Source organism: Colobus angolensis, unplaced genomic scaffold (assembly GCF_000951035.1).
Source record: "Colobus angolensis palliatus isolate OR3802 unplaced genomic scaffold, Cang.pa_1.0 Scaffold5, whole genome shotgun sequence".
Lineage (NCBI taxonomy): Eukaryota > Metazoa > Chordata > Mammalia > Primates > Cercopithecidae > Colobus > Colobus angolensis.
The window spans coordinates 29,600,208-29,622,742 of NW_012118487.1; the positions used below are offsets into that span (position 1 = coordinate 29,600,208).

Consider the following 22,535-nt stretch of genomic DNA (forward strand, 5'->3'; position numbering starts at 1 on the left):
ACTGCACAAAAGAGTAGCCTCTCCCCATATGTAGCTACTGAGCACACCAAATGTGGCTAGTGCAACCAAGAAACCGGAGGTTTAATTTTATCAATTTAAATTAATTTAAATTTAAATATAAATGGCCTCCTGTGGTTTCTGGCTACTCTATTGGACAGCACAACGCTAGAGCTGGGGCTGGCAAACTTTTTCTCAAGGGCCAGACTGTAAATAATTCAGGCTTTGAGGGTCAGTTATTCCCTTGCTGCTCAACTCTGCCACTGTAATAGAAAAACAGCCATAGACAGTCCTTAAATGGATGGGTTTGGCTGTGTTCTGATAAGATGTTATTTATAGAAATGGCTGGGAAACCAGGCCATGGTTTGCCAACCCTGTTCTAGAGGGAAGAATATGTGCTCTGGAACTAGAAGACCTGGGTTTGAATCGTAGCTTCTTAGTTCTGTGACCTACAGTAAGTTACTTAACCTCTTTGTGTATCTACTCTAAGATAGTGCTTACTTCATGTATTTGTGAAAGTGAGATGATAATGATGCATAGAACATGTCCAGCAAATTGTCACACAATAGAAAGGGACAATAAACATCGGTTTCCTTTTTCTCTCTCTACCTCTGTTTCCCAGATTTAATGCTACACTATATCTTGATCAAATATCTAGAATATTTATTTATTTATTTATTTAGTTTGAGACAGAGTCTCACTCTGTTGCCCAGGCTGGAGTGCAGTGGCGTGATCTCATCTCACTGCAAGCTCCGCCTCCGGGGATCATGCCATTTTCCTGCCTCAGCCTCCCCAGCAGCTGGGACTACAGGTGTCCGCCACCACGTCCGGCTAATTTTTTGTATTTTTAGTAGAGACGGGGTTTCACCGTGTTAGCCAGGATGGTCTCAATCTCCTGACCTTGTGATCTGCCCGCCTCGGCCTCCCAAAGTGCTAGGACTACAGGCGTGAGCCTGTAAATATATTTAATTTCTACATATTCTAAATATTAAGAATTTAGGGCAAATAGCAATAGAAGGTGGCATATTTGATGTGTATGTTTTATCAGCTATAAACTCTGTGAGAATAAGAATCACATGTTATTCCTCTCAGTAAGCACTTGCCTTACATAGAATATGGGTGCGGGAAATCTTAGTTGAACTAGTTTGACTTGAATTACCTTGAGCTTGCCCAGCCAGTTAAGGCATTAAATGATCCCCAGATTAAGATTCCAAGGCCTAATCCAATGGTTTTGATAATTGGGACAACAGCAATGTTCCCTGTAGATGTAATACACAGAAGAAACATGTTATTTCCAATATAGAAAATACATTTATAAATAGAATTAGTTTTTATTCTAACTTCAACTGAAGTGTATGGGATTTGGACAAATTTAGTAAAGCACAGTTCCTTATTTTTGAAGTAAGATAACCACATTTTTGGCATTAAATTTATGATTATGATTGCTAAAAGAACTAGGCTTAGGGAAAAAGTCTATAAAGAAAAATGTTGGACTCCTAATTGTACAGGGGTTTCTCACCCTTAGCATAGCTCTCTATTCTGTGACGCTTCATGGAAGCTGTCAGTGATAAGTTATCAGTGACCATCCTCTTAGACTTGAACGAGGGCCAATTACTGGCAGAAGTCTTTGGCCATAAAACAGGCCTAGAATTTGCTCTTCCGTGATTGCTGATTTGTCTTCTGGATTTCTGGATTTCCACATTCATTCTCTTATGTTTTGAGGGTCACTGAGGGCCAAATCCATATGCATATATATTTTTGGTCTGTCCTACAATCTCTTCTTGAAAGGTTACCTCTTTAGGATTCCATGATGTCTTCATCACTTGATTCTCCTCCTGTTTCTCTCTTTAGCTCTTTCTCTAGCTGCTATTTTTCATCATTCCTTCTGGATTAAGGTACCTCCTAAAGATTTTTCCCTTGAACATATTTGTCCCCTTGCTTTATTGTCCTTTGGGTACTTGACCTAATTTCATGATTTCAGCTACCAGCTAAAGGTGCATGTTCCCAGTGCTACAGCTCTAACCTGGACCTACTTTAGAGTTTTAATATTATTCTCCAAACCATCAAGAGGAAATCTCCAACCAGATGTTTTCTATGGTGGAAACATCAGGATGTTCATGCTCAGAAAGGGCCAAGCTGAACCCACCCTTTTCCCTTTCAAACATGTTCTTTTTCCTTTCCTCACATGTGTCAATACCACCACCCTCCTAATCACCTGTAATCAAATCTCTATGTTATCATTGGCCCCCTCCCATTCTGCTATGCCCTATATGCTATCAGTTGCTCCAACCTATGGCATGCACATTTGCAACATATCTCAAATTGGACTCTTTCCCCACAGAAACTCAGTGGAATCTGCTGGGTGAACAGAAATACTCTCGTGGCTATAAAGATCTGCAGGATGGATGGATGTTTCGTCTGTTCCTCTTCCTCTATTAGATATGACAAGCAATCATATGGAGGTATAAGTGAGGTATAATAATGTAAATCCTGGTGGAAATCTAAAAGCTAACTCTTTTGTCTTCTAACTTATGAACTTCACTAAATCATTTAACTCCTCAGAGACTCAAATTAAGTGGGTAATAAATAAATTTTCATTTTAATTTTTTAAATAAATGTTTAACATTTTCACATGTATTTGCTCTTAATGAAATTATTTCTAAAGATCATTGATACTTGGAATTCTCTTTGCTGAAGAAAAAAAGACCTCCTGGGGTGTATTTATATTAATTGAAGGGAAACACTTCTTGATTAACCAAGCCAAGTTATGAATTCTAATTATATAATTTCAGGTACTGATAAGGAAACAGAGAGATTTTTGTTTACTTTGCTTTTCTGTTAACTAGCCCTTTTGAAATGAAGTATCTTCACATTGGCCTGATTCGGTTAAGCTCTAAAAATGGTATTAGTAGAGATTACTATTTAATAAATATTTTTCTGATAAACATGCTAGAAAAAAGGGGGCAGAGCACACTAAAATAATAAATGAGTTATGCTTGAATAGATGGAGAATAATTAAAATGTTTTTACTATAATAATTTTCTACCAGGAACTTAAAAGTAAATCATTTAGAGGAATAAATCAGGTGGAACAAATCAGGTAAGGCACCAAAAATATTCACTGAGCATGTGAAGGCAAGCAAGTAGTTAATTTCTAGTATCTATCACTAAGGGTTATTCAGAATCACTGTTTGTGCTATTTCTTCCTATTGTGAATGAGAATTACTTTGATCATTATGTTACATAATAAAAGTATAAATTATATCAGGCATTACCTGTTGCCCAAATGCAGCCTCCAAGCATTGCAAAAGGCCAAAACTTTGGGCAATGTAATATCAGATTGACCACCAAGGCAACCAACCATATGGCAGCACAAAGGACCCACTGGAGAAACATTCCTGGAAATAAACAAACTCGGTGTTAATGGTTCAAACTGAATTGAATAAATTTGTGCTCAGGAATATCTATGAGGTGGTATTATAGGAATGGCCACAATTTATTGAATGCCATATGCCATGGACTTTGCACATTTCATTCTTATGACTACTCTGCATCATAATTAACCCTAGCTCAAAGATAGAGAAAATGAATCTGCAATTAAGCAATGTGTCCAAACAGGGAGTAGTTTGTTGAGCTGCAATTTAAACCCAGGTCGACTCCAAGGCTTAGACACGGTGTGCTCTGGCTTAATATTATTTTTTTCTCCTATTAGACAAATCAAGAATTTTCAGCCAAAGAGTGATGGCAAGACCAAGTGTATATTCTCATTCAGATGCCACACTGAGTACTCTTGCATCCCCAAAACATGGCAGTAAGTACTTCAGAATAGCATGACAGTAATTTAAACCTTCAGTGACCATTTATGCCACCTCTGGGATAAAAATGAAATCATTTATGGTCATATATAGGCCTCATACAGTTAGAGTTCAATGCCTATGATGAGTCAGGCATTATAAACCTGAAAATTAGCTTTCTAGGTCAAGGTTACTCTACTTTCTATACTTTGAGTTGCCATTTTCCAGTTATCTGAAGATAACCTAGTGATGAGGTGTACCTGTACCTTTTTGAGGCTTCTGCATCATTAAGGATTTAGAGATTAAAAGGATGACGAAATAGTTGACATTGAGAGAAATACTGAGGCAGTTAAAACTCAATGGATTACTTCTAGCACTAACTTTGGAAGATTGTTGCCCTTCTTGGATTCAATCTCATGGTGGAGGAGAGAGAAAAAATGGCTGCTAATCTCTATGACAAAAGAGTAGAATCAGCCAGGCGTGGTGACTCACGTCTGCAATCCTAACACTTTGGGAGGCCGAAGTGGGTGGACTGCCTGAGCTCAGGAGTTCGAGACCAGCCTGTACAACATGGTGAGACTCCATCTCTACTAAAAATGCAAGAAATTAGCCGAGTGTAGTAGTGTGTGCCTGTAGTTCCAGCTACTTGGCAGGCTGAGACATGAGAATCACTTGAACCCTAAAGGCGGAGGTTGCAGTGAGCCAAGATTATGATACTTCACTCCATCCTTGGTGCAAGAGTGAGACTCTGTCCCCTCAAAAACATGAAAAATAAAAAAAAAAGAGTAGAATCACAGAGATGAAAAGAAACTTCATTTTATAAGTTGTTCGCTTTACAAATGAGAAACTGAAAACAGCAGAGCTGGTAATATTTGCCCAGGATCATAAAGCTAATTGTGGAAGACTAAAAGCTAGATCCTCTACCCATTTTTTTTTGTTCCTCAGGTAGTTCCTATTCTTGTCCTAACTCCAGAGGAAAAGAGAAGAAAGACCCTGGAGGAAAACAATTTGTAATCGTATTTTCTAAGTGCACGAAGACAAAGAATTGGGGAAATAACACAACTGTGGTCAGGTAATAAATACTACCAAAGAAGTAATCCCAACATGTGTTCACCATCAATCTCAACTCCTTCTCCCGGCTTCAATATGGAAGTCAGGTAAATACAAATAACTCTTGCTTCTCCTTCTCCAAAACTCACATTAGTCAGTTCTGCTATGATGTAACATGTGCATTCCTTGAAATCACTGCACTCTGCAAAATCATGCAGTAAAAACTACAGAGCATATGGGGAAAATGGGACTGGGGGAACAACTCTCAACCTAACTAAAATGGTAGCACAGTTTTAACTGGTTAGCTGGTTAATTACATGAATGCTGTAATAAATAGGGCATTTTAATTGAAAAAGTCCAGAAGTTTGCTCCTGGAAGTGGGCATCCAAAGAGTTGCAGCTTAAGAGTTACTGTGAAGGTGTTGGGTGAGGAGTTCTGACAGCAGATGTGGTCGGGTGGAATACTTCATAACCACATGTGGTGAACTAAGGGAGCTGGTCGATATTTGAAGGACGTGCAGGTGTATGTGTGCATTGTGTGTATTATCACACATCTTTATTCATCTAGGTGCAATTTTCTGTGTTTATCTAGAGCTTTCTCACAGACAAAATTGCACATAAGCAAGCTAAAAATCTGTTATGCTTAAATTGTTCTCTAATACATCAATCATGTTGAAGATTCATGTTTTCAAAACAAGCGTTATTAGTAGAACTGACTATAAATTTCTTCCATTCATATAATGGCCCAAGAGCTTTTCTGACAGTAACCTCCCTCCATGAAACAACCTTACTGGTTCTCCTATTCTGACTTGCAGACAAACTGGTATGGGCACTGTCAAATGATTAATTTTAAGCTCTATTCATTAGGTATCAAGATCAACATGATTTATTTTTGTAGCTGTACTTTTAAAAGACCAAAAAAGGAACTTCATTTTTAAAAATAATATAACGTTAACAATCAAGGAAAAATAATTACCATCACCAGTATCAAATTTTTTAAGTGGCACAAAATTTGAGCCAAACAAAAGGATAGCTACAAAACAGGAGATGTAACCAAAGGTTAGGTCTGCTCCATTATTGCTCATGGTTCCAGTCTTGATGAGTTTAGCTGGTTCACTTCAGACTTGATGTACTTTTCAGGAGCTTCTGAAATTAAAAAAAAAAAAATGAAACAATTGATATGTGAATCTGTGAACAAATTGTGATTAACATATTTATCAAATTTTTCAAAAGTATGCTAAGACTCCTTTCTGTGGATAGTTAAGACATGACAGAAGTATATACTATGTTTGTACTTCATGCTTATTTATTCTGTCAGCAAATATTTTTGAACACTAGCCTACAATTTAAAAAGAACAACTTTGTCTTCAGGGCTTGAAAGCCTAACTTCTTCTAAGATCTGAAGACAATTTTTAGTACATTACAAAAAAAAAATATCCCGTGTAGGTTCTACCACTGCAGAAAGTTTTAGTGAACAACACAGCTAAACTTATTTAACAGCTCTAGCTCCTCTATGAAGAAAAGGACTAAAACCACAAATAACCAAGAATTAGACATTTTTTCATAAAGTTAGCATTTGGAAAAGGCCGCTGAATACAATTCAGATTTTTAGTTTCCTGAGATACAGGAGAAAAAAAACACCACCAAAGTAATTTTATCACAGGGTACAGAGTCTTTCCACAATGCCTTCTTGGATTCATTCATATTTAGCACACTGGCCCTTTGGAATAAGCCCTCTGGAATAGAATCAGAATAATCCAGTGGTTTCTTTTTCCCTGCAAATTTAATGTTATATTAATAACTTCTTGTATATATGTATTGAATAAAGTACACCTGAAATCAAATCACCTTTCCTTGTTATTTTATTTCACAATGACAAATATTTAAAGGTCCATGTATTGTTCCTAACGTGTTCTTGCAGAGAATATTAAATATACAACAACCTACAAAATATATTTTTTGCCATTATTAAAGATAGTTTAACTGAAAACAAAGATCACTTCAAAACTGGTCATAAACTTTAGTAAAGAAAATGTGTATTTGAAATTGTGTGGACTTTCTTAAAACAAAAACAAAAACACATTGCTATTGAGAAAACATCCTCTATAGGGATGTGGTTGAGGAAGAGACACTGAGGCACATTTCAACATTGACATAATAATGCTATTCAATAAATATAATAATAATTCTACTGTTAGGCTCAAAGAGAGGTTCAGCCCTGCAGAGCCTTACATGGGTTATGACTCAAGGGTCAGCTGAAGCAGGTGCTTGCTGCTAAGATAACAGAGGTGCCAAGATAACAAAGGTGCAACAGGTCAGAGATGCAGGAAGTCATAGGAAGCTTGAAAAGCTAACCTATGACTAAAAAGACACATGATTGGGTGATAACGCATTATTTTCTCATTTTAATTAACAACAAGCAAAGCAAAACAAAACCTTTATGTGTACATTCATAAAAAGAGAATGTCTAACCTTCAAGAGTGGCAAATTATTTATTGAAAAGAAGGCTCCACAAAGGCCCTACACCTCTGAAACGGAGAGAATAATTTGATGTGCTAATTAGAGTGCATGAGCTTCATTTTGACTACTGAATAAACATCAGTTATTACCTATAGATAAATGAAGTTTATTGCATGCAGCTCTTGTACATTTCAGAGCATGTGATCTTATTTCATTGTGAATTGGCAATAACTTACTGTCTTTAAAAAGGCTCTACCTCGCTCTAAAACAATGAAATTTTTGTGGAAAAGGAGTATCACTCCATCCAGCACATTTTTTCCAATTCTTCCTGCACAAAACCTAAAAAGTCTCAAACATTATTTTAATGTTTTCTTTTCAGTGTCCGCTGATATTTTGTCAAACTATATTAATTCATTTTTATTTTATTACTTTTGTTTCATTTATTAGTAAATACTTCTCCTTTACATTTTTCCTAGTAATTTAAACTTCTACGCAGACTTGGAAAAAATTCGTATTTGGTATGTTCTGATCAATACTGTTTGCTCCACTCCAACTAAAATTTCCTTTTTAGTTTCATGTTGATATCCCCAAATCTCCCGGCAAGTACCGCCTGTCTTTGGGCTAAAATTAACAGTGCTTGAATGTATTTATTCTGAGCCTTGATTTTTCTTTTTAACCATGAGCACGTTTTTGAAAAATCATGAGACGCTCCCCTGTAAAGCGACTTTGCTTTCCTTTGAGTGGCTGTACTCACTGCGTTCCGGCCTGGCGGCTGAAGCTCCTTCCTACTCAGCGCCGGCGCGATCCGCCCCCTACATGCCGGCGTGGAGCCGGAACCTGACTCATTCCCTCTACGTGCTGGGGGCGGTCTGGCCAGCCTTTACTTTCTGCGGGAACAATTTCCCACACACCGGCCGGGAGGAGAGGGGAGGGCTCTAGCACCCGTGACCCAAAGTCTCATTCCCAGGGTGCTCGCGAAGAGCGCCAATCCAGCCTTGACTTCCTGCTGGGACGTTTACCTCCCTAAGGAGGGTGGAGAGGGGAGGGCTTTAGCACCGGTGACCCAGAGGCCTTCATAGGACAGCAGGTTGGGGAACGCCTTCCTTCAGTTGCTGTCCTGGAGTGAATTGTCAGGTGGCTCATGAGGGGTCGTCAACCCTGGGTCGGTCAACCAGGAAACTAGAAGAGTTTTGTGTATTTCAAGAGGTGATTATTCAGGGAACTCTCAGCATGTCACCCTAAGTGTCACAGAGGGAGGTATTATTTGTGCAGTTTATGGATAAAACAAAAGGTGGAGGAATTTCACACCACTGTAAAAGATTATCTCAAGTGAATTTTTCCACTTGGTATTAAGAAATTCATCTGCACCACTGATGTCAGGGACATCTCTCGTGACGTCACAAGATTTCACTTGTAATCACTAACTATAGATGCAACCAAGCCATTTATCTGTACAGGCCATTTATCTGGGATTTTGTTGTTGTTGTTGTTGTTTTATTTTGTTTTTGTAGACGGAGTCTCTCTCTGTGGTCCAAGCTGGAGCGCAGTGGCACGATCTCAGCTCACTGCTATCTCCGCCTCCTGGGTTCAAGCAATTCTCCTGCCTCAGCCTCCTGAGTAGCTGGGACTACAGGCACCCACCACCACAACCGGCTAATTTTTTGTATTTTTAGTAGAGTCGGGGTTTCACCGTGTTAGCCAGGATGGTCTCGATTTCCTGACCTTGTGATCCGCCCGCCTCGGCCTCCCAAAGTGCTGGGATTACAAGCGTGAGCTGCTGCTTCAGACCTGTATTTTTATCTAATATGTACTTAGTGTCACATGAGAATATATGTTCTGGTTTTCTCAAGCTTGACTGCCCATAATGGCCCAGGGAGGTGGCTTTAAAAAACAAAATAAAACAAAACTAATATCTGGATCCAATACCAAAGCAATTAAAATAGAATCTCTGAGTATGTGACTCAGGAATCATTTCCTTTCAAAAGTCTTCTCCGGCTGACTCTAATGTGAAGCTAGGCTCAAGAATCATATTCTAATCAATACTTGTCAAACTGTATTGCCAGTAAGAATAACCTGAGGAATGGGTTAAAATTCAGGTTCCCGACATCTTTATTTAGATTTTGAGGAACATTGTTCTAGTTCTGTACTGTCCAATATGTAGCCACTAGCAGCATGTGGTTATTTCGAATTAAATCACAATAAAATATTTAGTAGTTTGCTTGCACTGGACACCTTTCAAGTGCTCAGTGGCCAGGTATGCAGATTATAGAACCTTTCTGTCATTGCAGAAAGCTCTACTGGAAAACACTGCTCTATACTGTTAGCCATGGAAGTACAAAGGTTACCCAGATAAAATCATGTCTTCAGTTGGAAGAGATGTGAGTTGGGGGCTGAATTAGGCCTGAGAAGATTCATTATGGGATATGCCAGGCCATTGCTTTTTACATTATGCCACAGAGCAAATCCAAACATGGATGACTCTATTCTGAAACTGAAATTTTTCTTTCAAATTGTTTCATATACATGAATGCCTAAACATAATGGTCAGTATTGGAAGAGTCCTGGCAGACACTAGAAGATCCAGGTTCTGACTTTAGCTTCATCTATTAGCAATATTTCTCATGGAAACTCATTTAGTCTTTTTAAACCTCAATTTCTTAACATGTAAAATAATAATAAGACCTGTGCACCTCCCCCTTTTATGTGGTCAGAAGATATATATAACATTATGCATATATAACGTTATGTATATATAACATTATTACTAGGACTTCTGGTTTCTGCTCTGACATTTGAAAGGAGTGAAAGTCTCCACTCCCGTCATCACAACAAGAAAAAAATGAGCAAATCAAAAATCAACAACTCTTTTTAGATCTGCAGAGAATTGATGTCACAGGACATGCCACCTCTTTGCAAACTGAACAGATAGACGAATACAGAGAATTACAGCTTATCAGGACAGCAAAAACCACTGGAGCCAGTAAAGGGTAGGGGGGCATTTATACAGTATTTGGTATAATGCTGAAGGCTGAGTGTGGACTAACTTGAGAGTTGAAAACTCGGAGACAGAGGGAATCATTCATATGGGAGCATCCACACATTAATGAGTTTTACTTTCAGAAGACAGGACAAAACTTTCCTCTTTTTTTCTGGCATGTGGGAGGAAAAAAAATAACTACTTGAAATATATTCAGAAACAAAAGCCTGCCCTCAAGGTAAACTTTACCCCGGAGCTTTATCTGAATTAGAGAAAAGGCAACTAGACAGTTTGAACACCTTCTACACTTTCTTTCTCACATAAAGAGAAAAACAAAAGAAGAAACTCTTATGAAGTAAGTTCACAACTCAGGGATTTTGGACAACTAGAAAGCAAAGTTTTAGATGTTGGCGAAGATACAGAGAAAAGGGAATGCATATACACTGTTGATGACGATGTAAACAGTACAACCCTTACGGAAAACAGTATGGGGATTTCTCAAATAACTGAAAATAGAAGTACCATTCAGCCCAGCAATCCCGCTATTGGGTCTCTACTCCAAGGAAAAGAAAGTGTTATATCAATGACACTGGCACTCATATATTTATTGGGGTACTATTTACAATAGCAAAGTCATGGAGTCATCCTAAATGTCCATCAATAGTTGATCGGATAAAGAAAATGTGGTATATATAAACTACGGAATATTATGCGGCCATAAAAAGCAGTGAAATCATGTCCTTTGCAGCAACGTGAATAGAGCTAGAGGCCATTGTCCTAAGTGAAATAACTCAGACAGAAAATAAAGTACTGCACACTCTCCCTTATAAGTGGGAGCTAAACAATGGGTACACATGGATATAAAGGTGAAATAATAGATACTAGGGACTCCAAAACGGGGCAAGGTGGGAGAGGAGAGCGGGTTGAAAAATTATCTATTGGCTCTAATGTTTACTATTTGGGTGATGGGTTTACTAGAAGCCAAAACCTCACCATTACAGAATATATCCATGTAGGAAACCTGCACATGTGCCTTCTGAATCTAAAATTTTTTAAAAAGAAATAAGAATAAAAAAATAGAGATTTTTATCATAACATTATAGAATGTATCAACTCTCCAATATCTTATGATCACATAAATAGTACTCTGGTATAATAACTGTGGATCACAACTAGAGAGAGTTGCAAGACACAGACTCTGCTTAAGAATGAGTCTCTAAGAAAACCCAAAAACAACAAATAGGGGAGACAAAAATAAAGATATTAGAGAAAATAGAAGCCTCCGATACTTACAGCTACAACCATTAAGCACAGTCTGACTTCTGGCCTGATAAACATAAAAACTAAAGGTCTACTTATCTTGTTTTCTATTATCTGATACATCATGCCTTGCTTTCAATGAACAATTATAAGGCATGCTAAAAGGCAAGAAAAGACACAGATCTGAAAAGACAGAGCAAGCATCAGAACCAGATTCAGATATGGCAGGGATGTGGGAATTATGAGACTGGAAATTTAAAATATGCTATGACTAATATGCTAAGAGATCAACTGGGAAAAGTGCAAGAACAAATGTGTAATATAAACAGAAAGATGAAAACTCAGAGAATCAAAAGGAAATGTTAGAGAACAGAAAACATTATAATAGAAATGAGAAATGCTTTTGACAACTGCAAAAGAATCAGTGAGCTTGAAGGTATGTCAATGGAAACTTCCCAAACTTAAATGGAAATAGAAAACAGAATATTAAAAAAAAAACCCACAAAATTTCCAAGAACTGTACGAAAATTACAAAAGACATAAAATACAGGTAATAGGAATACCAGAAGGAAAAGAAAGAAAGCAGCAGAAGATACATAAATAATAGATATCTAGGTATCTAATAATAGTGGACAACTTTCTAAAATTAATAACAGACATCAAACCACAGTTCCAGGAAGATCAGTTAACACCAAGCAAGATAAATTTTTTAAAAAACTACATGTAGGAATATTGTATACAAATTGTGGAAAATTAAACAAAGAGAAAATGTTGAAAGGAGTCAAGAGGAAAAACTATCACCTTACTTATAGAGGAACAAGGATGAAAATTACATCAGACTTCTCAGAAACCATGCAAGCAAAAAGAGAGTAGAGTGTTGAAAGAAAAATCCACCAACCTAGAATTTTTTTCCTATTCTTAATTGATCGCATAGATAACTGTTCAAAATAATAATATCAGTAATATATTCGGTCATATTAGTTTATGAATAAATGAAATAAATAACTGCAATGCTTTAAGGGACAGGAGAGAGGCATGGGAATAATCTTTCATACAGTACCTGCACTAACTGTGAAATGGTATAGTGTTATTGAAAAGTGGACTTAGTTGTAAATGTGTACTGCAAACTCTAGGGCAATTTCTAAAAACATATTTTTAAGTATAATTGATATGCTAAGAGAGGATAGAAAATATAATCATATAAAATGCTCAATTAAAACTAGAAAAGGGAGCAAAAGAGGTGTATTAGTCTATTTGCACACTGCTGTAAAGACACTACCAGAAGCTGGGTAATTTATAAAGGAAAGAGGTTTAATTGACTCACAGTTCTGCATGGCTGGGGAGGCCTTAGGAAACTTACAATCATGGCAGAAGGCGAAGGAGAAGCAAAGGCATGTCGTACATGGCAACAGGTGAGAGGAAGCGAAGGGAAAGAGCCCCTTATAAAACCATTAGATCTTGTGAGAACTCACTATCATGAGGACAGCATGGGGGAAAACCACCCACATGACCCAATCACCTCCTCCCAAGTCCCTCTCTCAACAGGTGGCGATTTTGGGGATTATAATTCCACTTGAGATTTGGGTGGGGGCACAGAGCCAAACCATATGAAGAGGGGAAAACAAAAAAGGGAAATAATTACAAGGGCAACAAACAGAAAACAATATATGGGAGATATTAATCCAACTCTATCAAGAATCACTTTAAATATAAATGGCCTACCAATTAAAAGACAAAGACTGACAGAATGAATAAAATACAGGCATCAACTCTATGTTGCTTACCAGAAATCCATGTTAATTATAAAGACACAAAAGGAATGGAGAAAGATATATTTTTCTCTTCTTTTCTCTTTTTTACCTTTGAAACAGGATCTCAATCTATTACCTGGGCTGGAGTGCAGTGGCACAGTCATGGCTCACTGCAGCCTCGAACTCCTGAGCTCCAGTGATCCTCCCACCTCAGTCTCTTGAGTAGCTAGGACTGCAGGCATGTGCCACCACAACAAGCTAATTTTTAATTTTTTGTAGAGATGGGGTCTCACTATGTTGCCCAGGCTGGTCTTGAACTCCTGAACTCAAGAGACCCTCCTCCCTCAACCTCCCAAAGTGCTGAGATTACAGCATGAGCCACCATGCCCAACAAGATATATTTTTCTAACACTAATCAAAGGAAAGCTAGAATAACTATTTTAACTTCAGACAAAGCAAACTTCAGATAAGGAAATTATTAGGAATGAATAAGGCAATTACATAATGATAAAGGGGCCAACTGTCCAACAAGCCATAACAATCCTGTGTATGCACCTCACAGCAGAGTGTCAAAATACATAAGGCAAAATCTGGTAAAACTGCAAGGAGAAATAGACACAAATAGACTGCTGCAGTTGGGGTCTTCAATATTCCTCTGTTAGTAACTGGCAAATCGAACAGGCAGAAAATCAGTAAGAATGTAATAGAGTGAATAGTACTATCGTCACCTGGGTTTAATTGATGGTTATATCTCATTCAACTGCGGCAACATACACATTCTTCTCAACCTCGTATAGAACATTAACCTAGATACACTACATTTGCGGCCTTTCACATATGTCAGAACCTATAGAGCTATCATACAACATACAGAGTGCACTCTAATGTAAACTATGGACTTTAGTTAATAATAATGTACCAATATTGGTTTATCAACTGTGAGAAATGTGCAACTCAAATGCAGATGTTACTAATAGGGGAACTGTGAGAGAGTAGAGATGGGTTATATGGGGACTCTGCTCCTATCTGCTCGATTTTTTTTCCTAAATCTAAAACTACTCTGAAAACAGTGTGCAAAAGTGTTATAATTTTAAATTTGTGATTATTTTACAGCAGTTAAACTATTTTCTAAGCCTGGTGAAGGAAACCAACCCCCTAAATGATCTCATCATATTTGCACATATATTTATATATTTAATATTGTATATATTAATATGCAATATGAATATATTATTTAAATATATAATGTATTGAATATATATTTAATATAGATCAACATATTAAATATTAAATATATTAATGCAGAATATTTACATATTAAATATATACTTAAATACAATGAGATTATTGATGGGGTTGGCTTACTTCACCAGGCTGAGAAATACATATTATATATATGTTTAGATATGATGAAGTAATTGATGGGGTTGATAATTGATAATTGATGATATATATTTGCCCATTTATTTCAGTGTATATTTAATTCATTTGACTATGTTTTTAGCCATTCACCAAATACAAGATTACTTATAAAGTGAGAAATCTACTGTCAAGTGGCATTTTATTCTTGTCTAGAGAATCAAAACCAATACCAATATTTTCCATATTTAATCTCTGAACACTTGTTTATCTTTTTACGATCTTTTGGGATGTTTGGATGTGGGAACTTTAAAAAAATCTAGGCTACTTACTCTTCTTCCTCCAGTTGCTAAATGATCCTACAGACTGAATGTATCTGCTCCTTGTTTTGAGGATCTCTGTGTATAATGAGAAATGATGACTGGTGAAGGCAGAAAAAAAACCTGCTGACTCATTGGATAACATAATCAACCACTTTATTGTTTAAAATAACCCTTCCTCTGTTTTTTGGAAACGCAGAAGGAATTAATTTAACACATAATTTTCAAGTAGAATTTTATTATGTCATAGAAGCAAACAAAAATTTCCAAGAATAATCTGAATTTAGGAAAAATGTGCCAGTTTACTGAGAAATCATGATGCTGTGTTGAAATGTTTCTCTCCTGATTCAAAGTATATTTTCCATGTAAAATGTTTTACAGTAAGAATACCCCAGGCTAGGCACAGTGGCTCACGCCTGTAATCCCAGCACTTTGGGAGGCCAAGGTGGGTAGATCACTTGAGGTCAGGAGTTCAAGATCAGCCTGACCAACATGGTGAAACCCCATGTCTACTAAAAATACAAAAAATTAGCTGGGCTAGGTGGTGGCGCCTGCAATCCCAGCTACTCGGGAGGCTGAGGCAGGAGAATCGCTTGAACCCGGGAGGTGGAGGTTGCAGTGAGCCGAGATCACACCACTGCACTCCAGCCTGGGTGACAAAGCAATACTCTGTCTCAAAAAAAAAAAAAAAAAAAAAAAAAAAAAAAGCATACTCCAATAAATAATAAAAATATTATCTTTGTTGATTTTAAAAGGAGAGTTCACAAAAATTAAAGATTTATTCCTTGAAAAGTTTACAATTCTGTAATTATAATAAACTGAATCAAAGATAACTGTAATAATCTATTGTAAGCTTAAGAAAACACTAGTATACTTACTTATTTTTATATTTATAATCTGCTTAATTTCAAATTTCATAAAGTCTTTGAAGCAATATAGAATAAAAACAATAAAGTAATAGGAACAAAGGAAAAAACCTAGAAAATTAAGAAAATCAAGATGAAACAAAACAGAGTTTAGATGCCAAGAACACATAGTTACTGTAGATGACTTTCAATTTTGGTCTGAGTTTCGCAAGAGAAAAGGCAAACAGTGGGTTAGGATAGCTCCCTATTTAACTGCTATTTTTGTGAGACAGTTCTTCAGGAAAGAAAAGGTTTTTCTAGTAGTAAATTTTAGAACTGGCTGAAGTGGGGGTAGATCTAAAGATAAAGATAAATCAAAGGATTTATCTTTGAGGCATTTTTGAAGGTACTATTACACTCTTACACTCTTAACACTGGTGTATTCATTTGGCAGATTTCATGGAGTGTCTACTGTAAACCAGACACTCTTTTAGATATTGGGAACAGACAAGAACCCCTGCACCAACTTAGCTTACATCCAAGAAAGGGAAACCAGATAATAGATGACATATATAGTATATGAAATAGTGATATGTCCTAAGGAAAAAAAAAAAAAATTAAGGAGCCAGGAAGACTAGAGACTGTGCGTGTGTGTGTGTGTGTGCGCGCATGTGTGTGAGTGTGTGTGTGGGTGTGTGGGTGTGAAGGTTGGGGGTACGGCATTTTAGGAAAGGAAGTCCTCACTGAGAGGGAGACATTTGAGTGAAGGCCTGGAGGAGGGAGTGGGAGTTGGGAGACTGTCCAGTACAGAGGCCCTGAGGCAGATTTGAGGAAGGGCAAAGAAGTCACTGTAGCTGGGGTTGAGGTGGTAAGAAGGAGAGGGGTAGAAAATGGAGTTAGAGAGATAATGCGGGGTGGGAAGAATGTGAGGGGCCTCATGGGCCTTATGGACTTTGGATATTTTTGTGAGAGAAATGGCGAACCTCTGAAGTGTTTTGATCACAGGAGATGTATTAGTCATTTGTTACTGGGTAATAAATATAGCCACCCAAAATGTAGTGGCTTAAAAGAACACTAAACACTTATTGTCTCTCGTAGTTTCTGGGGATCAGTAATTTGGGAGCAGTTCGAGCAGGGCTTCCTACTCAGGGTTTCTCATCAGGTTGCAGTCAGAGCTGGGCTAGGGCTCTGGCCACCTGAAGAGGTGGTTGAGTCGAGAGGATCCACATCCCAGGTGGTTTACTCACATGACTGATGAATTGGCTGTAGCTGATGGTGGGAGATCTCAGGCTTTCTTGATCTGGGCCTCACCACAGGACTGCTTGTCTCATGGAATGTGAGTGAGAAATCCAAGAAAGGGGCAGTGTCCTTGTCCTCTATGACCTAGCATCTGAAGTCACACATCATCCATTCTGAAGTATTCTATTAGTCACACAGTTCATCCCTGATTTAGAGTGTAAGCAGATTGCATCATGGTGTGGATACCAGGAGGGTGGGGATCACTGGGGGCCATCCTAGAGGCTGACTCAGGCAGAAGAAAGGAGATAATTACTGGAACAATGTCTCCTCATAGGCATGAGTACATGGAATTTAGTGCAAAAGGAGAGGAAATAGCCTTTGTTAGGGACACAGAGGAGTATTTGATAGTAACAGTATAGAGGTGCAGTTAGAGGAAGGTAGGAAGATCTTATGGTAGGAGCTTGTGCACATTCTCATCTAATTTTTTCTCTGTTTCTCAGTGAAATAGGAAACAAGGTCTTAGGTGAAGAGTGAGGATTGGGAAGAAGGTGTTTGCTATACATTCATCAGTATTTCAAGTTTTTCAGTATCTTTTAAGTGATGCAGTGCTCATTGCCACCAACCCTTGTTTGGTCATATTATAAAGGAGGAAAAAAAGTTCCATTTTTTGATCATTGTTCTATTGTAGGAAGCACAGCCTGAGCTTTAGTAAAGTGAAAAAGCCCCAACTCTGTGTATATATATTTTTTTCATTTTAAGGACAGTAATTTTTTCTTTTTGATTTCAAGAACTTTCTATGTTTACAGCATAGAAAGTTTTATGCTATAAACATCTTTTGGTGCAATTAGACAACTTTGTTACTTCTGCTTATAGAATAGAGTAAAATACAGATAATAACATTTGCTTAAAGGAGACATTTAAAAAATAAGACATGGTTTGTCTTAGCCCAATCAGCCTAAAACCACCAGAGATAACCTGTAAACAAACCAATCGAGTTTACTGACTCATTGCGGTGTGGGGACTGCACAACAGAGCAATTGTGAGGTATCTCATCAAACAAAGGAAAATACGGAATTAACATAGGATTTTGCTGAAGAGTGGAATTTAGGTGTGATGTAAATGAAGTGATGTTCTATGGACTCTAAGCAAGTATGGTTGTGTATAAAAGGGGTCAACCTCAGCTCTGTACTGTGAAATGGACCTATGGTCCTTGTCTTAGTCCATTTTGTGTTGCTATAAAGGAACATTTGAGGCTGGACAATCTCTAAGAAAAGAGGTTTATTTGGCTCTCTGTTCTGCGGACTGTACAAGAAGCATGGCACCAGCATCTGCTCCTGGCGAGAGGCTCAGGCTGCTTCCACTCATGGTAGAAGGTGAGGGGAGGTGTTGTGTGCTGAGATCATATGGTGAGAGAGGAAGCAAGGAGGGAGGAGGGAGGTTCCAAGCTCTGTTTAACAACCAGCTCTCTTGAGAACGAATAAAGCAAGAACTCACTCACTGCTCCCTACCCCAAGGAGGGCATTAATCTATTCATGAGGCATCCACCCTGACAACCCAAACACCTCCCATTAGGCCCCACCTCCAACACACTGGTTTGGGGGAAACAAACATTCAAACCATAGCAGTCCTGTTTTCTTGGAAATGAAGTTAAAAAAGATGTCAAATGTTGTGTCCTGAGACCCATTCTTTGAAGCTTTGCACGGGGGCTGTAAATCAAGGCTTCACTGATCACAATGACTTAACTCCTCCAGATAAGACTGAGATGTTTCATTCTTATTGCAATAATTTTAAACAGCAACGCATCTGATAGTCTATGATTTCAGAGAATAAAATTTCTCAGTAAGTAAGCAGTAGTCCCTCTAAGAACTGGGTTTTTAGGGCATTTTATGACTGCAATATGTATTTGGGAAAAATATTGTTTTCTGATAAATTTGCACCTAGCTTAAAGGGCAGCTCTGGTTCTAGACTCACGAATGTCAGGGACATTGCTTTCTTGGTCCAAGTAATTTTCTCAGACTATAATCTATAACTTACTATGATTCTAAACATTGAAGAATAAGTCACTGTCACTTCCTAGGTAATCTGAGTCAAGACATATAAAGAGTTTGTAGTTCATATTTTAAATTTATAATATAAGAAGTCTTCGACAGAGTATGTATATAGAACTAGATAGTTTTTAAATGTTAGTGACTAAATTACAGTGCCTCCCACAGCATGTTTACTGGAACTCAGCATCCAGGTGTCCCACAGTTAGGTTTGCCAGTTTCCAACAGGAAGCCTCAAGGTGCTCAGACTCCAACTGTGGCATCTTCAAAGTTTTTCTTTCTGGTTCTAGCTTGCTCTGGCTAACAACCACTATCATCAAAGTTGTCTGAGGAAGACCTCCTGTTGCTGCGACTGACGGGACTCTTGGTGGAAGCCCTATTCCTATGTGCCCATGGCTGCAGCTCCCCAAGGGAGCAGGACATTGTTGGATTCTCTAAGAAGCTCAGAGGAAGTCACTTCTCACTGTGGTGCCATATGGGACTTGAAGTCTTTCTACTCATGCTCTGTTTTTCAGTAAAACTGCTTTTGCCTCTGTCTTCTGTGCCATGTCTCCTGCAATGAATTCCCAAAACTTAAAGCAAACAAAACCAAAACCCAAAGCAAAATAAATAAATAAATAAATAAACCGAACAAATCAACTAATATGAAAAAAAAAAAAGAAGAAGAAATGAAGTCAACATTCTTTGAGATCCAGCTGTGATTCTACCTTACACAATGATCAAACCACAACACTTAACTTCAGCCCACAGGTCACTGCAATTTTGTCAAAAACAAAAGTGCCTTGAGATTGTATAGTTAAAGACCTCATCTGCTGATTTTCTTAAAAAGAAAACAGGAAACAGCCTGTCCAGGTAATTCAAAATCTCTGTCTTAGAGACCGAAAACTGCTCATACGGTTACATTTAAATAAAAGTTTCTACTTGATTTTACTCATCAACAATTTTAAAACTCTTGAGTCCAATCTTAGCCAGGACATCCTTTTGCATCAGTAATCTTACAAATGGCCACCCTCTCCCCCAGTGAATGACATGGCCATTCCTACCTTGCTTGTTGGCACAGCCATGTGATTTTCTTCAGCAATGTTCTCCAGTCAGTGGATTCACAGGGTGAGAGTTAGCGTAATACCTGTGGTGAAAAGACAGGGGAGAAAGCTCATTGAAGGTGCTGATGACAGTATCATTGATGAGATTCATCAACGGCCCTAATAGGACTGGAGAAATAAGAAAAAAAGAAGGTACTGATGGAAAAGGCTTCTAAAGAAAGACTTCTCAATGATATATAATAACACTAACCATAGCTACTAATAATTATTGACCCTTTATTTGGGAAGGCACTGCAAAAAGAGCCTTATCTGCATTATCTTGTTCAATTCTTAGAACAGCTTGCTGAGTTACATACTATTATTTCCTCCATTTTATGAATGAGGATTCTGAGTCTCAAAGAGTAACTTGCTCAGATCCATGTGGCTAATAAGTGGTACTGCTAGTTCTTAAACCAAATTTTCTCTGATTTCAGTGCTTATGTTATTAGTTCTTAATATGCTTTCCAAAATATTGTGAGATATGCACCTTATTCTGAAACTTTTAATTAGATCTGAAATACACATGCAAATAAGTGTCTATAGAAGGTGAAAACTGTAATGTGTCTTTTTACATGCACTTCCAAAAACTATCTAAGCTTGCTACATCCACTACCCCTTCTCTCTCTCTTTTTTGTTTCTGGCTCCTGAGTCCTCTCATTTTGACTCTCTTCCCATTATTCTTCCACTTTTCAGGTGGATGACCCATTTTCAAACTTATCCTGATTTTTACCTTTAGGATTTTACCTGGATATTATTCGATTTCATGAACCAAAATCACCAGTAAGATACAGCTTAACAATTGCCAATATTAATAATCGTAAGAAAAATTCAGATATGCTTGAAAAAATTATCAAGCATAAGCTATGAATTGATATGGGAAGTTTACTAGTGAAAACACAATAAAAATTTGACCCACATGAGGGTCAAAGATTTAACACAGGTAACACATCCAACATGAGGATAAAATGTAGTTTTATTAGTTTTGTCATAGTTGATTTGTTCTTTCTCTACACCTGCTGGTAAGAAGAAAAAACATTAACTTTGATTTAAAGCTTAGTTTGATCTGTTAATTTAGGCAGAAGCTTTATCAAAAGTCTGCCTTGGCAAAAAGTAAAACACAAACAATGCTCAGTTATTACACAGCCCTCCAACCCCCAAGTTCTCTCCCTCAGGTGGTGTCCCTGTGTCTGAGGGAAGGGGTGGGGCTTACAGAACATTATGAACATAGATGAGTCAGAGTCCTAAGATGTTAGATGCTGTGTCTCATAAATACTCTAGTTTCCAGGACAATGACCCATCTAATTTCTGCCTTGTCTGCTGGCATTTGTGGCTAACGTGTAACTCTCGCCTTTTGCTCTTATTACTGCATAGAAACTGTCAAAATCACCAATGGCAGCCAGTTGGCTAAATCCAGTGGTTAATTCTCTGTCATTATTTGTGTCACTCTTCAGCAGCATCTGTCACAATTGATTTTTCCCTTCTCTTTCATGTTTTGCATTCACATGGCTGCTAGAACACCACATTATCTTGGTTATTCTCCTTTACTCTCAACGCTTCTTCATTAGTCTCCTTGAATGGCTCTTCCTTTTATTCCTAACCTCTTAATTTTCGAGTTCCCAGCTCACTCTTCTGAAATCCAGTCCCATATATCTAATATCTTACTCAGTATCTCCACTTGGATGTCTGAGAGACAACTTGAACTTACTCCAAACCTGCCTTAGACATATCTTCCCTTTCTCAGTTGCAATACTACAGGTTCTCAGATCAAAAATCTTGGGGTCCTTAGGCTCTGCTAGTCCATAGCTTTGTCTCTTCCCTCATAGGGGAGAAACATAGATCAGGATTTTTTTTCTCCTAAGGTCTTGTCTCTGTGATTCACAAGCCGTTCTCTTAATTGACAATGTCCACTGTACTACAGGGCATAATCATTTTACGTGTGCAAAGTTGTTTTGAAAACTAAAGACCTATGTAAATTTGGGTTAAAGCTATATACAGAATTTGAAATTTATAATCTGAAATAATCTCTTTGATCAAAATCAGCCAAATGCATAAATTGTCTCTTGCAGGCTTGAGTAATAATTTCAACTGGTCACATTTCCTTGACCTCCTTTTGACCCTCCAGGGGTCTCAAATTCAACATGTTTAAAATACCATCTTTCCTACAAGAGGCTCTTATAGCTATATTTGCCTTTCTTTTGGAAATAGAACCTCTGTTCTTAGAATAGTTTCTCTTCCTGGTCTAATTTTACAGCTTCCATGAGCATTGCCATTTTCTTACATGAGCCCACCACCCTGGCTCCCATTTGATTGGTTCAGGAATGTCAACCTGGCCCAAGCTAAGCCAATCATAGTATTTTA

General features: G+C 37.8%; 1 protein-coding gene and 1 long non-coding RNA gene across 3 annotated transcripts in view; one reads left to right on the plus strand and one right to left on the minus strand.

Moving 5' to 3' along the window:
* Positions 1-17,151, minus strand: part of TMEM144 (transmembrane protein 144) — a 57,791-nt gene extending 40,640 nt beyond the window's left edge. The window contains exons 1-6 of one of the 2 annotated variants that reach the window (XM_011959714.1): positions 17,059-17,151; positions 14,979-15,044; positions 7,072-7,200; positions 5,816-5,985; positions 3,272-3,394; positions 1,157-1,256 (exon numbers count right to left, since the gene is read on the minus strand). In XM_011959714.1, the coding sequence (XP_011815104.1) occupies positions 1,157-1,256; positions 3,272-3,394; positions 5,816-5,924 (332 nt within the window). In that variant the 5' untranslated portion in view covers positions 5,925-5,985; positions 7,072-7,200; positions 14,979-15,044; positions 17,059-17,151. Of the gene's footprint in view, positions 1-1,156; positions 1,257-3,271; positions 3,395-5,815; positions 5,986-7,071; positions 7,201-8,053; positions 8,390-14,978; positions 15,045-17,058 lie in introns of those variants that run through there. The other variant, XM_011959713.1, reaches the window with a different exon arrangement.
* Positions 17,152-18,289: 1,138 nt separating this feature from the next.
* Positions 18,290-19,630, plus strand: LOC105524445. The gene is made up of 2 exons (XR_001003764.1): positions 18,290-18,423; positions 19,386-19,630. It is a non-coding gene; the product is annotated as an uncharacterized LOC105524445 (long non-coding RNA).
* Positions 19,631-22,535: the final 2,905 nt, after the last annotated feature.